A 17,152-nucleotide genomic window follows, 5' to 3' on the forward strand; every position below is an offset into this window, starting at 1 on the left:
CTTTGTAGATAAAATTTATATAATTTAAAAGTCAGAATGAGAAATAATTTTTAAATGAGTGATATTGAGATTAAAAAACAATATTTTAGTAGAAAAGTATGGTTTTTGGCTTTCCAAAATATAATCAGCAGCTCCAAGAACATGGTCCAGACTTTTACATCTTTTCAGCGACCAAAACTTCATAATCTCTTTGCCACAATATCAGATATGGAGTTTTGTTTAATAAAAAAACCAACCGAAACAACATATCATCTATACCCTAAACCCTCCAATATGAAAAACCATTAATAAAAAATCTAAGAACAGTATTGATCACTCTTTTTATATAGAACCATAATCTCTAGCTCAAGCCCTCCACTTCGGATCGCATCGTACACGTTTGATTAGGCATCTGTGTCGGCACAACTTCCGTCGATATGCCTGTTAACTTGCTCTGTCCATCGTTGAAGCCCATAAGGTCACTCTTTGAATTAGGAGTAGCTCCTTGAGACATTCTCTGGTCTGTTGCTGCACGGCTTGGTATCCAAACGCAGTTGTTCTCGAGACCACTCTTTATCCATGCAATATTGTTCAAATCAGTTGCTATGGAAATTAATTCGTGACTTGAAAACATAGGGGGCTCCTCGTAGTCGATGAACTCCGGCCCCAACAATGAACTTTGAGAATGACTCCCACAAGTAGTTGAGCAGCAACCAAATCCACATCGCAAGGGAATGACGGGTTCACAGCGTAGATCTTCCAGGATTTTCCCGACTCCCTGGTTTTGCATGTACGATTGAGCCAAAGGCCCTTGCATTGGGATTCTATTTGTCATTCCAGATTCAGTTTTAGAACTGCTAGGAGCATTATAATGGCTGAAAGCACTAACACGGGCAATTGGACGACAAAGGGTAGGATGGTCCTTTGGCTCGACGGCAATTTGATCCTCTGGTGTTGGAGGTTTGTCTTCTTGAGAGTTCGGTCTATCGTCCATCACCACATCTCTTCCTTCTAAAGGCTTGAAGGGGTTTATACCTCCAACTGAAAGTGTTTCTTCTGAGGAAGCTTTCGTTCTATCAAGGCTTCCATCTTCCATTGTGTCGGCTGGTCCGGGTTTAAACCTACCTAGTTCCATGCATCGGCGACGTAACGTAGAATTCCAATGGTTCTTAATTGCATTATCAGTTCTACCCGGCAAAAGCTTCGCTATTGAAGCCCATTTGTTGCCATGGATTGCATGAGCTGAAATTATGATTCGGTCCTCTTCATCTGCAGAGGTTTGCATAATAGATTTTTCCGGTGAGTTCCCATATAAGAAAATATTCATTTGTTTGACATATTTTCTCAGCAGCATAAAGAAAACAAAATTGAGTTCTCTGACTCACTTCGAAAAGAAACTCAAGTTTCGTGATGCAAAGACTAACTCAGACCAGTGGAAAAGAACAAAAAATGAAAAAGAAAAGGAGAGACACCACAATCCCTTCAAAAGATTTGCATACAACTGTTTGAAATTTAAAACTTCATACATCTTTGACAACAAACATTATACGACTCAACCAAGAAACAGATTCAATAATCCGACATTGGGATTATGGAGTGTTCCTTAAAGTTCAACAGCTAAACAAAACAAGCCCAACTCAACAGTCTTATATTTTTGCTCTATGCAATGATTTATACTTACTCTCTCGCTAAGATCTAGGCAAATATGCATTGTTCTAAGCATACCACAGGGTCACAAAAAAATGAACAGGCGTTCCGACTTACATCCCCACTATCCGGAAATAATTTACAAACAAAACAAAACTTATGTCCTAAATGTACATATTACCCTCAATAACCCTGAACATTCTTTCGTGCGAATAAGGGTGAAAGTGATCATTTCAGTTTCAACTCACTTCCAATGGATCCCAAATACGTGCATTACACATAAGAAGGAAAAGGTATTGCAGTTGAACTCAAAAGACCTTCAAACAACAAGACAAGAACATCAATCGTGTTCTACAAAGTAGGGATCGTCCCACATATAGACACCAATTTCCTGAACTAATTCTAGTCGATAAGACACCGGTTTCCACTAACCACCCAAAGCTATCACACTCTAGAACTTACTTTTATTTCAAAGAAACAAAGAAACAACCTTTGCAACACAACGCAACAAACAGAGTACTAAATTTGGAACATTAGGAAACAGAGGCAAACTCTAACAAAACTAAGAATAGTTGCAGCATTTTTAAAAACCAACTGAAAACCAAACATAATCGGATGAATCAACACTAATCCAAATTTAAAACAGAAAGAAAAACACAATTTTTTTGCCTATCTAAAACAACCAAAAGAAAAAAAAAATCACACATTGACTTGACTTCCAACATTCCAACCAACAGAAACACAGAAAATAACAACTACCCATTTTAAAACAGAAAAATCTAAACGAAGAAAAAAAGGAAAAATAAACAAAATTACCGGTAAAAGGCTTGCGCTTAAGACAAGGGTCAAGCTGGTTACACCAACGAAGCCGACAGGATTTCCCAGACCGACCAGGAATTCCTCGCGCGATCAAACTCCAATTCCTCGCCCCGAACTTCTCAACTAACCGACTCAACACCGCGTCTTCCTCCGGCGACCATGGCCCTTTCACTCTAGTGTTACTCCCACCAACACCGCCCCCGCCAGCAAGCTCCGAATCAGCCGCAATAAGCTCCAACTCATCCCCACCGCTTCCAGAACCACTTCTCCCCGCCGCCGGCGAGTCCTTGCGGTTGATCTCTTTTCCATCCTCCATCTTTTGGGGGTTTTCAGTTTTTTTTTCGCCTTTATTGTTACCTACCACCCGACTGTTATGTCCCTTCTCTTCCCGCTTCAAAACGGTGAGGGTTTTTTTAATCTTATCGGTGTCGTTTTGACTTTGGTTGATTTCTGTTTAAGTGGGGCCCGGTGTGTCGTTGTCAATGACGTTCTAACCCTTCAACTTCGTGCTTATGGTAATGGGTCTTTTGTTATAAAAATCGACGGAGGTTAGGGGTTCTTTCGGTAATTGGCATTCAGTTATTTTGGTGGGCCACACCGCATAGGAATCCGCCTTCAGTTTTTCTTCCGAAGTTGAATAAAAGTAGACCTTGGTCTATACAACTACGTTTTTACCCTTTATTTTGGGTATTGAGTTTCAAAATTGGGCTATGGCCTAACCTATAAAGTATATAATTGGGCCTATTATATTTACAAGTGGCCCACAATTGCCCAAAGAAGAGTTAATTGCATAAAAAGGTTCCTAATCTATGACCTATATTCTAAATTAGTCCCTAGACTTTAAAGCATTATATATCAGTCTCACTCACATTCTAAATTGGTCCATAAAATTTAATATTTATATCAATCCTCAAAATATTGATATTATTTCATTTTGATCCTTCTATTAGCATGTCGTTAATTCTATTGGTTTTTGAAGGTCTTGATAATTGAACTTGTGACCTTTTAAAAAATTAATATGTTTTTGAAGGTCTTGAAATTTTTTTAGTAGGTTATATGTTCAATTCCCAAGACTTTCAAAGATATAGATTAACTAGTAGAATTAATGACAAATGAACAAAAAGATCAAAATGAAATGATAATGGTAGTTTGAGGATTTATATAAAATATTTAAAATATCATCACAGTCTATACATTCTAATTAACATCTAATTAGAATATATCTAGAGAGAACTCATTAATAATGTGATTTAAATCACAATAAAATTTAGAGATAATCCACATATGATTTACACAAGATAAAAAACCGAATCAGGATATTCAATTATCAGGTTAGATTAAATTATTTATAATTATAAAGGCTACAATAAGCTTAATATCAATACTTTTTCCCTTGATGGTTGGTTAAATCAAACTTTCAAATTTATTTTTTTGTTAGGAACCAACCGATTGCATTCCTAATTTCATTGGGTCATATGGCCCTCCAAATGAGGAGTTAACAATTTTGTATCCTCTGGCAAGGGACCCTCCTTTAACCCTTTTTGCACCTTCTCCTTCCTTTTCCCTACCTTAGACCAAAAATATTGGTTAAAAATACTATTAAAGTACCCTTAAAATGAAAAGAAAGTAAGAAGGAACCAATGTTCATAGTAATGATGATTCCAACACCCAAGAAATCCAGAAAACTTTATATTATATACTACCAAATCAATAATAGAATGGACCCTAATGTAACACTTTTAATGATGAGTAGTATTCTCCCACATCGATTAAAAACATTGAATTTTTGTATGATTAAGTTGACTTATAATCATGGGAAGCATGATCAATCCACTTCATTTTACTACATTCCCTTTGATCAAGCTTCGAGGTCTCTTCATTATCTGTAATCTCACCTTTATGTCAACATGTCCTCCCAATTTCACAATCTTGGAATCATGGGCTAGTGTATATGATTAGATTTATTAATTAGGTTAGTCAAATTGATTTTGGGTTAACTTTGGGATTTAGTCGTTTTAGAGTTAGATTATTTAGGTTTTAAGATTGAGTTTTTCAGGTTTAAACAATTTTAAGTGTAGATCAAATTGATTTTGAGGTTTGATTATTAAACAAGACCAAAGTCAAGATGAGACTCTTAAGGGTAAATATAAATGGAAATAAAATGATGATTATATATATACCAAACAACCGGTTGATTAAGTGAGATGAGATACTAAATCCTTTAAGCAATGTCAGAGAATCAAATCTTGGTGATTACGAATGGAGTGAATTGGGTTGGGAGAGTTGCTCTTGCCTTTGTATTATCCGATCCGGATTAGTCGATTAATTAATTGAAAACCGGTGATTTATAAAAAAAAGATGATAATCATATTAAATTCATCAAGTAGTCTTAATGACAAAAATAAATGTTTTTCTCTTCTAAAAGATTTTTAGATTTAAGCAGCTGAGTGTTTAGGGTGTAATTAGACTTTTTGAAAAATAACATTAATAATTTCATATATTTAAACTTATAAAAACATAGAATATTTTAAATATATATATATTTTGATAATTTTTGCCATAATTAAAACATTTTTTTACTAAGAAAGAGATTCCTTTATCATATCAAGAATTAACACCCGTCAGTGACCTGGTGGCTATAACTAACAGAATGAACTGATTCATCCTATAGTGTTTCTTTTTTAGTATTATAATAATTGAGATAAAATTGATTGTTTTTAAAAAGAAATAACCTAATGATATATGAGAGAGATGATCTAAGCTGTGAAAAGAACAAGTTCCAAAATCAGCTGCAATGATCGCGCAAAGGCAGACATGACAGATGATGAAACCAAACTATAGCATTGTTGTGAAATGTTTTTTTTTCTTTCTTTTTTTAACTTTTGTCTGAAAGATGGAGATTGCAACAGGCTTTGCCTTTACAGATTTCTGTTTCGAACCACAAAGAAGAAAAAAGGGTGAACATTTTTTTAAAGAATGTTTGTTCTTCTGTCATTTTAAATGCCGAGAATCAATTATTGAATCTTTTCAAAGAAACCCATTATTTAGTTTACAATAAGATCCAAAAATATATAGGAATTGTTTATTATAGTTGACAGATGATGAGAGATGGATATGAGATTAATATTTGACGAGTTTTAATTCGATCGAATCCGATTTTATAGGGATGGTATTTTAATTAAAAATATATAGGATAAATGCTCATTTATGTTAGAAATCAAACATGATTTTTTGAATCATGGATGTCCGCAATACTAAGGCGGGAACAACTAGACAACGTGGCAAGTTACCATAACAATGTGGCTGGAAACTTCATGAAATTCTTGGTAATTAAGAAAATAATAATATCATGTGTTAAAAAATAACAATTATCTAACATGTGCAGTTGGAGATGAAATGTTGTCATGTCAGCAAAGATGAAGTGGCAACAGCTTATAACACAAATTGAGGCGGCAAAACTTGGTGTTCAAGGAAAAAGATAACAACAAATCATGGCCACAATTCCATAGAAATTAGGCAGTTATCTACCATTATATATATGTGCCATTAGCTTTAATTGTGGATGTATGAGTGAGTAGCAAAGAAAATCGACAGATAATGAGTAAAGCTTAACAAAGCTTTGAAAGTTTGTGTTTGTAAACTAACTAAAACTAGTGTTTGTACTTGTGTATTTTCGTATCAATAAAATCGTGTGAGTTATATAAGTTATCGACTGCCCACCTACGCTTTCAACAAGTGATATCAAAGTTTGGTTTGAATTTACGTAGTTGTGAAGATGTCTAATATGATCCAACTGCAAATCCCGAGATTGACAAAGTCAAATTATGGAAACCGGAACATTCAAATGAAGGCGCTACTTGATTCCTAAGATTATTGGGATATTGTCGAAGAAGGTTACACCAAGCCCGAGAATGTAGTAGTAGAAGCAACCATGTCAAATGAAGAGAAGATGACACTGAAAAAATCAAGTAAAAAAGACAAGAAGGCATTGTTTATCATTTTCAAAGAGTGAGTGAATCTACATTTGAAACAATTTCAGACGCAAAGAACGCAAAACAAGCGTGAGAGATTTTGTAAAAATCTCTTCAAGGTGCCAAAAAAAGCGAAAATGGTACGTTTACAATTGCTTAGAGTTGAACTTGAAATGTTGAAAATGAAAAATACAGAAAGCATAGATGATTATGTTAGCCATGTAAAAGCAATAGTAAACGAAATGAAAAGGAATGGAGAAATACTCAAAGAAGTTAGAGTGATGGAAAAAAAATTGTTGTCGCTGAAATAAAAATTGATTATGTGGTCGTGGCAACCTAAGAATCAAAAGATTTGTCTCAAATATGATTGATGAGCTTGTGGATTCACTCCAAGCCCATGAGTATAAGATGAAGCAAAATAAAGATTCTGAAAATTTAGTACAAGCATTGTAAAACAATATGAATGTCAACAAAAGAGAAGCTAACAGTAACTACACACAAGGTAGAAGAAATCGTGGTGATTATAGTGGAAGATTTAGAGGTGGACGTGGAGCATGTAGGTGTGGTAGTCAATCATATGACACCACTCAAACAAATGAAAACAACCATAAATCAAGTCATGGAAGAGGATTTAGAGGCCAAGGTCGAGGTCGAGGCCGAGGCAGATATCAACAGGGAAATAAATCTCATATACAATGCTTTAAATGCAATAAATATGGTCACTATAGTTACGAGTGTAGATCAACTCCTAAACAAGAAATAAATAATATAGTAGCAGTTAAAGAAAATGTTGAAAAATCCTATATTTTCCTGATTCATAAATAAAATGGAGAATTCAAGAAAAATATTTGGTATCTCGACAATTGTGCCAACAACCACATGTGTGGTCGAATGGAGTTGCTCATGAAGTTAGATGAAATAGTCCATGGTCAAGTAACCTTTGGAGATGAATTGCACGCAAAAGTCAAAGGCAAAGGTGAAGTCGTGATTACTTAAAAAAATGATGAAAAGAAATACATCTCAAATGTATATTATGTACCAACTTTGAAAAGTAATATCGTCAGCCTTGGTTAACTCCTGGAAAAAGGATACGAAGTGCAGATGAAGAATTGCTCACTTTCCATCAAAAATAAAGGAGAATTAATTTTCAAAGTCGACATGACTCGAAATCATCTCTTTACCATCAATATCAAGTCGGGAGAAGTCAAGTGCATGAAGATGGTAATAAAATATAATTCATGGTTTTGCATCTTGGTTTCTCAGGCCTGAAGTTGTTATCTAAGGAAAATATGATAAAAGGACTGTCAGATATCAATATTCCAAATCAACTATGTGAGGCCTACATTAAAGGAAAGCAACATAAACAAAGCTTTGAAGTTGAAAGATCCTGGCGAGTCCAAAGGCCGTTGAAGATTATGCACACACATATATATATATATATATGGTGTTTATGACATCCCATCACTTGGTGGAAACATATACTACTTAACTTTTATTGATGATTTTAGTAGAAAAAGTTGGGTATATATCTTGAAGAAAAAGTTCGAAGAATTGAAGAAATTGAAAGAATTCAAAGAAATGTCTGAAAAAAGTGGACAATATTTAAAGATACTCAGATCTGATAGAGGAGATGAGTATACATCAGATTTATTTGAAGACTTTTGCAAAGAGCATGAAATATTCCATCAGCTGACAGTTATAAATATGCCTCAACAAAATGGAGTTGTTGAAAGAAAGAATCGCACAATCCTTAACATGGCAAGGAGTATGATAAAGGGTAAGCATCTACCGATAAATTTCTTGGTCGAAGCTATTCGTTGTGCAGTTTACATGTTGAACCGACATCCAACAAAAAGTGTTAAGTACATGACTCCAAATGAAGCATGGAACGGTTAGAAATCAAGAGTTGAACACCTCAAAATTTCTTTGTACATCGCATATGCACATGTTCTTGAACAAACAAGAAAAAAGCTCGATGATAGAGGTGAGAAGTGTATTTTTATCAGTTATGATGAAATAAACAACGCTTAAAGGTTGTATAATCCTTTTACCAAGAAGGTAATAATTTCAAGAGATGTTGGTTTGACGAGGCATAATATTGGAATAGATCAAAAAACAAAAGAAAGTTGAATGTCTATTTTTTTAATGAAGATAAAAACGATTACGTTCTTATCAATCAAGATGAACAAAATGATGATCAAGGTCCCTAACAAAATTAAACTGCATCACCATCAATAAGTTGTATCACCATCAATGAGCATCATCAGTAGTAGCAATGGACAAGAAATTCATGAAGTACATCCCAAAGAAGTTCGAAGATCAACTAGGGATAAAAGAATTCCATAAAGGTACAATGATTATAAATTAAATAATGTTTCACTTTTCTGCATACTTGTAAACAATGATCCAATAACATATGAATAAACAATTGAAGATGATAAGTGGAAGAATGCAATGGATGAAAAAATTGCATAGATAGAAAGAAATGATACATGGGAGCTAACAAGTGGACCAGAAGGTCATAACCCAATTGGAGAAAAAAGGTGAAGTCGAGAAATACAAAGCAAGACTAGTTACCAAAGGCTACAAACAAACACAATGAATATACTACGATGAAGTATTTTCTCCAGTGGAAAGGATTGAGACTATTAGACTTCTCACAGTAGTAGCATCATAAAACAAATGGAAAATTTATGAGATGGATGTGAAGTCAGCATTTTTGAATGGCTATTTGGAAGAAGAAGTTTATATCAAACAAGCACTTGGGTATAGTAAAAAAGGCATTAAGATAAAGTTTATCGCTTGAAGAAAGCCTTGTTTGGATTGAAACAAGCTCTGAGAGCATGGAACGCAAGAATAGATGAGTACTTCTAGAGAAATGGGTTCATGAAGAGTCCATATGAGCATGTCTTATATACGAAGAAAAATGAAGATGATTATATCGTGATTGTGTACTTATATGTTGATGGCATAATACAGGAAATAATCTAGGTATATTTAATGATTTCAAGAAAGCTATGACTAAAGAATTTGATATGAAAAATATTTATGAAATGTCATACTTCCTTGAAGTCAAGGTGAAGCAAATACAAGATGTAATATTTATTTACCAAAAGAAGTACGCAGAGCAAATTTTAAGCAAATTTAGAATGGAAGATTGCAAGCCAGTAGCCACTCAAATAGAACCAGACATGGAATTAAGTGTTGAATCAACAAAAGAGTCGGTGAATCCAACCTTGTTTAAAACATCATTGGAAGTTTAAGGTATCTAATAATCACACGACCAAATATTACATATGTTGTGGGATTGGTAAGCATATTCATAGAGAATACAAAACAAGATCACTAGATTGCATCAAAAAGAACTTTAAGATATGTCAAAGGCACGATGGGTTATGGTTTGTTTTACACATATTCAGAAAATTCAAAGTTGGTTGGTTATTTTGACAATGATTATGGGAGAGATTTGGATGATCAAAAGAGAACATCTAGATATCTATTCCACGTTGGCTATGTAGCATTTTCATGGTCATCAAAGAAGCAACAAATGATAGCTCTTTCGATATGCGAGGCAGAATATATAGCAGCAGCAACGTGCACTTGCTAAGCAACGTGGTTAAATAATATTTTGAATGAGTTAAACTTGACACAAGAAGAACCAACTACAATTTATGTCGACAACAAGTCTATAATTTCTCTTGCCAAGAATCATGTCTCCCATAGTCGAAGAAAGCATATTGATACAAAGTATCATTTTATACGAGAGAAAGTAAAGAGCAATAATATGGAGTGGATTTATTACAAAACTGAAGATTAATTAGTAGATATTTTTACGAAGCCATTGAAAGAAGACGTATTTAATTGATTCAAAAAAAAAGCTCGGAATGAAAAATCAAGTTTAAAGGGGAGTGTTAGAAATCAAACCTGATTTCTTGACTTGTGGATGTCGATAATACTAAGGCGGGAACAACTAGACAACATGGCAAGTTACAATAACGACGTGGCTAGAAAGTTCATGAAAAACTTGGTAATTAAGCAAATAATAATATCATGTGTTAAAAAAATAGCAATTATCCAATATGTGCAGTTGGAGATGAAATGTTGTGGCAGTATAATCATGGAAGCAAAGATGAAGTGGCAATAACTTATAACCCAAATTGATGAGACAAAACTTGGTGTTCAATGAACAAAATAATAACAAATCATGACCATAATTCTGTAACAATTATACGGTTATCTACCATTATATATATATATATGCCATTACCTTTAATTGTGGATGTATGAGTGAGTAGAAAAAACCCGAGAGATAGTGTAACCCCCTCAGACCAATGCGGGTGGCCCGCTCCGATCCAAGGTGTCACATTAGGGCCACTGGAGCGACCCACCGTAAAAATCTCGGAAAAATTAACATTTTTATTAAAACATGTAAAATCATAAAATCATTTATAAATACAATAAAATAGATTTCCAGACTCATATATAAAAACAAAATACAACATACATGCCCCCTAAACACATACACCATACTCTGCAAGCAACGCCGGTGGAACTCCCTTATCGATGTCGATAGTTGCATTGGTTCAATCCTTTTAACCTGAAATGGTGAGTAACAGAGTGAGCTTTGGAAAGCTCAGTAATACAGTACTACCAATTGATGCTACAGAACATGAATATAACATATAAGCATATGTTTCCTTATTGATTCAGACATATATAGATTTTTATGTTGAGTTAATGTCCCAGTGATATCTCAGGTTGTAACAGACAGTAAGTTTTCAGTTCAGAGGGAAATATTTCGGATGTTTGGTCTCAAGAGATCAAAATAGGGTGTTTAGTGTATTCCCACAAAACCATTGAAAATATACATATATTTTTTTTTAAATAATAACCATTTAAAACATGTTTTCAAAACCATAGTAGTCCCTCCAAGTGAACGTCATATGCAGCTCCCTAGAACTGCATAACCTAAGGGAGCACCTTGGAGCCTGAGAGCCTACCCAAGAAAGATTCTCGGGGCCTCAGAGCCTACCCAAGGGTCGCCTTAGGTCCATAAGGAATTACCAGTCGGTATTGAACCTATAAAAGGAATTACCAACAGCGACTGTACCTGCCAGAGATAGGGATTACCAGTCGGTGCATAACCTATACAAGGAATTACCCACATTGACTGAACCTGCCAGAGTCTTCATACCAGATCTAGAGTACTCCAAATAAAACATTTCCAGTCAGTAAACAGAGATATCAGAACAGAATAAAAATCAGAGAAAACATCCATGCGATCAGGGAATACACTAAAGGTTCTAGATATTATTCGAAAATACTGGATAATCTTATCGGGTAGAGAAACACGGATCTTCAGTATACCAATAAAATGGCGGAAATTAAAATCACTATTGAAAGAGTTCATTAGCTGATGGGATCATTAGTTATTCAGAATGTGATTTATCAAACTCATATAGTTTTGGGACATTTTTCGGAGGCACTAAATAATCATAAAGGTATTCAGAATCCTTTGCATCTGAGTTACTTATGTTTTTAGGTATGACCAGAGTGATTCCATTATTTAGGAAAATCAGAAACATTTTGGGTACTAGATTCTTGGGGGATTCAAGTGCTTTGAGCTGATAAGGGAGAAACGAAGATATCAGGGCACTTATGATTTATATCGCTCTATCATAATATCGAGTTAACTCAAGTTGAACAACTTCCAGAACTAATGCATGACGATCGATCCATTCGTTGCCCTTCCAGTGTATTCACTCTTTAATACCAATAATTCTTGTACATTGATCACTTTCAGAATTATAGCTGAATATATCTTAAGGAGACGAACAGATATTCCAATGGTCTTTATTTCATTTTCATGCTTTAAATATCAGGAAATGTCAACTTATTGTGGTTCATAACCCATAGGGGTGGTACATCATGAAAGTATCATCAGAGTTTTAAATTTATACAAATCACTTACTTAATCCTTAGTCATTGAGGTTACTTAGTTCATTTTACACTTTAGGGCATTTTGGTCATTTTACACTTTAAGCATAACATCATAATTCCCCTTAATTCTATTACTGGCATACTTTCGATACATTAGGCTTGAATGTAAATCTAGCTCCTTTAGCGTTCAAGGTTGTAAGCACCATTTTCTATTAGTTGTAAGCAACAAGCACCGATTTTTTCACCAACCGACATCCACAAGCCACAAGTTAACAAAGGCACCCAACAATTTCAAACATGTTGAAAAAAAACAAAAAGAAAAAATACACAATATTTTCAAAAATGTTGAAAAAAAGCAAGAAACAATATGTAAATCGGGCTATATAAACCCAAACAGAAAATACAATCGGGGGGGATTTTTCAGATCCACAAGAAAGAAATAAAAATCAGATTTTTTGAGGTATTATTATTATTATTATTTCCGATTGATAAATAAAATTTGTTGCATGTATAAAAAAGAGATTAAAGAAAGATTTCGAGTAGTTTATCTGAGGGAGAGCCATACTGTCCGATCGGTATGTCTTCGCGGTGATCGGAGAGTGAGGAAGCCCAAACGTTGAAACATAATCAGGGTTATTTTCACGTAGTTTTAGTGTTTTTTGTCCCAAATAGAGGTTTAGGGGGTAGATCTAGGCTAAACGAGTATTTTGGAAAATTTTAGGGTTGTTTAGAGATTTCCAACCACCGTGCATGGCGACCGGAGTGGTGGCCAAGGTGAGGAGAATTACCGGCGTTGAGCCGGCTGAGGGAGAGTTGAGAGAACTCTCCCCATTTTTTGGGGTTTTGGTGAGAAATGAAACAAAAAAGCTTAAAAGTGGTATATATAGGCTAGAAAAATGGGTAAATTACATCTTAAATGCCTCTAACTTTGTCGTATTTTTACATTCTAGTCATTGTAGGGACAAAATATGATATTACACCAATTTGTTATGCATGTTTTAATTATATGGTAAATTCACTGTTTTAGTCCTTCAAATTTAGGCTTGTTTTTACACTTTGGTCACTGGACCTTTCGTTTTTAATTTATTTTAATTTTATTACTTAGTTTTGTTTCATTTCAATTTAGTCCCTTATAGTTTTTGATTTAGCTACTGTTATTTTAATTTTTGCATTTTGATCATTGTTTATTTCCTATTTATTTACTAGTTTTATTTTATTGCATTTTAGTCAATGTAATTAGATTTTTTATAATTATGTCCTCATATATGTTTTAGTTTATATTTTTTTTTATGTTTTTTTGGTTGTTTTACTATTTTTATTATCTGATGTTTTAATTATTTTAATTACTTTCAAGTTTATTTTGTTTCATAATTTCAATTTTTTAAATTTAGTTTTTAAATCAGATTAATATTCGAATCAAACTGAGAAATTAAGATGACATTATAGTTTAATTAGGGAGCAATTCGATTCAAGTTTTCGAATTATACGCCCGATTACTAGAATCAATTGTTCGATTAAAAATTAATTAATAATTAATAATTTCTAAAAATTTTAGTTTAATAATTTAGGTAATAATTAAGTTTTAAATAGTCCCTCAACTTTAGAAATTATTAATTTAGGTCCCAAACTTTTTAATCTTTTAGAACTCAATACTTTAGACTTTGACCCTTTTAATCCCCAAATTTCGATTAGACTTTTAATATTGACATAATTAAATATGTTAAATAGAGCCTCTATTTTAGCATAGATTTCAAACTAGTCTTTTAATTTAGGGGATAATTCGAGTCGACCATCGTGTAAACGCTCGAGGGACCATCTTAGTTATTCGATTCAATAATTAATTAAAATGAAATAGGATAAATATTAGAGCCTACATTTTTAGATTTGAGCCCCTAGGTTCCTTAATTTTCATAATTTGACACTTTAAGCTAGAAAAAGCCTTCATTTACTTTTAATTTAATTAGGATGAACAAAACTTTGTTTTATTTCATTTTATTTTAACTCTAAGGCACTGTAATTCCCTAAATAAATCGACATCCTTTTCAAAACCACATCATGTTTTCTAAAAACAAGGCAATGTTAGGTTATTAGTCACAATAGTTGATCTTCCGCATTTTCGCTCGGGAGTGAATGCTATCGGCTATAATAAGAGAATACCCTTTTCAAATTTGCATTCTTAATGATTTTTAAATTAAATAAGATTGAACTAAAAAAATTCTGATTTTAAATATAGGGTAATCGACTAGGTACCAATTTTTTGGTGCTTGTTGGGTTGCTAATCCTTCCCTTCGTGTAACCGACTCCTGACCCTGATTTTTTTATTTCACATACCCTAAAATTTAATATTTTATTAAAATAAAATGTTTTATTAAAATCACTCGGTTTGTATGGTGTTCCAATCACCTTAAATGATTGGTGGCGACTCCTCACATTTCGAAATGATTTTCAAAGAGAAAACCCCTGAGTCGGTATCGATCTTCCCCCACCCGGACGAAAAACGTTGTCGACAGCTTGACGACTCCACTGGGGACTTTTGTTTTTAAAACAAATTGAGAGTCGAGCCACGAGTTGGTTACCCTATAATTATTATTTGGAAATTACAAGTTCGATCTTGTTTAATTTACGATTCATTATGTTATTTCAAAAAGAAAAAAGATTTTCTCTCTGATTAATGCTTACATTTCTATGAAATATTTAGGATTGTTACATATCATAGCTCTAAACCCGAGCTCAATCCTGGTTTACCCAAGTAGGGAAAAATGTCACACCTCACGAGGAGCATTGGGCTTCCTTGTGTGGGTCTGATAAAGTATCTCTGGAAAGCATCCTAAGTTGCCTATCCAGATATCATATCCGAGGTACGCTTTTAGTGGTGTGATCCCCTAAGCTGAACCCGATTTGTAAGTCTGTAACGGCCAGAATCAGGGGAAACCTTAGCAGGTTGTAAAGATGGCTTGGGAACCTTTGCTAGAACATAACCTCATATAGAGAATTTAGTAAGCCTACCCCGCTTGAGCCATGTGGATAGCCTAGGAGAACTAGAACGCAAGCGATTAGGACTATTAATTTCTTTTATATGATTTATTTTGTTAGTCTAAACTTTGAGTCATATTTATTTATTTTTGCTAAGATTACATTTCTTTGACTAATCATTTCAACTGACTTGATTGTTTTTGTCTTGTTTCTATTACTAACATTGGTTTTCTTTTATCTGCTCTTATTGCATTTTTGCATGAACATGACATAGCATTCAAAGGTATTGATCCCTAAATAACTGATCGTTTAAAAGGTTCTTGAAAAACAATGCCACATCAATGCCTTTTTTAGGGATCGATAGGATTTCGATAATGCTCCACATAGATCGAGTAGCTAAAGGGAGTCTACCTACCAAGGAGATGAGCCAGACATTTTCCTATTGAGGTAACAAGTTGGACTCGAGACGATTCAATGCTAAAGCCAACAGTTGAAGATCACGAACCAGCTCGAAAGATTTCTGGAATTAGTAGATCGAGTAGCATTAAGGGAGAGTCTACCTACGCAAAATTCAAACATATACCGGCTGAGGTAACAAGTTGGACTCGAGACGATTCGATGATGAAGCTAACAGTTGAAGATAATGAACAAGCTCGAAAGATTTCTGGAAGTAGAAGATGAAGTAGAAGCTTTAAAGATGATGCAGTTCTCAGATGCTCACAGGAGTTGGACAACTTATAGATGTACCAGATCTTTACTTCCCTAGTGTACCAAGACATTGCCAGTTTTTTGAGAATTGTTATAGGAATAGTTATTTTAGGATCAATTCCTTGTTGCATTTGCATCTCGCATTTTGCACACCCATTTTGCACACCCATTTTGCATTTACATATGCATCTTTGCATTTTTGTATTAACATATACACATTGTACATTATATGGTATATATTGCATCTCGACATGGATTAATCACGAATCCTGAAGGTAACTCGCAGAGAATATTGTGAATAAAAGTTTTGGGGTAAGATAAAGTCACCCCCATCCGTACCCAAAAAAGGATTGAGAGCTATGAACGTAATGTTAGCCCCGTTTGAAGTTTGAGGCATCATCGAGATCTATGGGGCACGGAGAAGCAATGTCCAGATTTTATTTGACCCAGAGGTATTGACCTTTAACTCGTAATGAGACATTCTGGGGCCAGTTACCAAGAAATTCTTCCATCCATTGTGAAACTTTGTTTCATTGTCTTATCCTGTTTGAATGAGTTTTTATTCTTTCCTTAGTAGATATTTTGTTAATTGAGCCTATGTCGTTTTATAAGGTTATGAGCAATATATCAAGTTTTAATCTTGTAATTCTTTGAATATCGAATGGATTAAAGGTTTTTTTACTACTTCATTAATTATAGATCTTTGACAAGGGACAAGATTAGACTTTCCATACCCCTTCCCAAACAGAAATAATCTTTCCATAACATTACCTTTTTAGAATAACGAATTTAAAATCACACATTTCCCTTCCTAGACATGGAACCAACATTCATTTCCCAACTTAAATAAATCTGGGGGCATGACAAGGACCTTTTCTGCAAAAAAAATAAGATGAAGTGTTGCGGATTAAGTTGTTGTGAGAGAATTCCAATAATTGGGGCATGCTGAGGGAAAATAGAAGAAGAAGAATAAATAAATGAAATCATTGAAATAATTATATCATGTATTAATTAAATTGTTTTCATGTAAATAAGGTTAATCCTGAATACTCGTCCCCCTGGGGATACCTCTTTTACAAAGTCTTCCGTGTATGAGATGATGAACGACTTTATTT

At 34.0% G+C, this 17,152-nt stretch overlaps 1 protein-coding gene across 1 annotated transcript; it reads right to left on the reverse strand.

Moving 5' to 3' along the window:
• Window positions 1-225: 225 nt before the first annotated feature.
• LOC120115416 (transcription factor MYB1-like) lies at window positions 226-2,812 on the reverse strand. Its single transcript, XM_039136141.1, has 2 exons — window positions 2,443-2,812; window positions 226-1,248 (listed from the first exon to the last, which is right to left on the reverse strand). The coding sequence occupies exons 1-2, from the start codon at window positions 2,759-2,761 to the stop codon at window positions 341-343; spliced, it is 1,227 nt and encodes a 408-aa protein (XP_038992072.1). The 5' UTR covers window positions 2,762-2,812; the 3' UTR covers window positions 226-340.
• Between the last annotated feature and the right edge of the window lie 14,340 nt (window positions 2,813-17,152).

This window comes from Hibiscus syriacus, unplaced genomic scaffold, assembly GCF_006381635.1.
Source record: "Hibiscus syriacus cultivar Baekdansim isolate YM2019G1 unplaced genomic scaffold, ASM638163v2 tig00110264_pilon, whole genome shotgun sequence".
Classification (NCBI taxonomy): Eukaryota; Viridiplantae; Streptophyta; class Magnoliopsida; order Malvales; family Malvaceae; genus Hibiscus; species Hibiscus syriacus.

Bases quoted from the DNA above. Each gene is read 5' to 3' on its own strand.
- LOC120115416 (XM_039136141.1), bottom strand. From the start codon at position 2,761: ATGGAGGATGGAAAAGAGATCAACCGCAAGGACTCGCCGGCGGCGGGG. The intron at 1,249-2,442 runs GTAATTTTGTTT...AAACCTCTGCAG, and splicing joins TAAGCGCAAGCCTTTTACCG to ATGAAGAGGACCGAATCATA.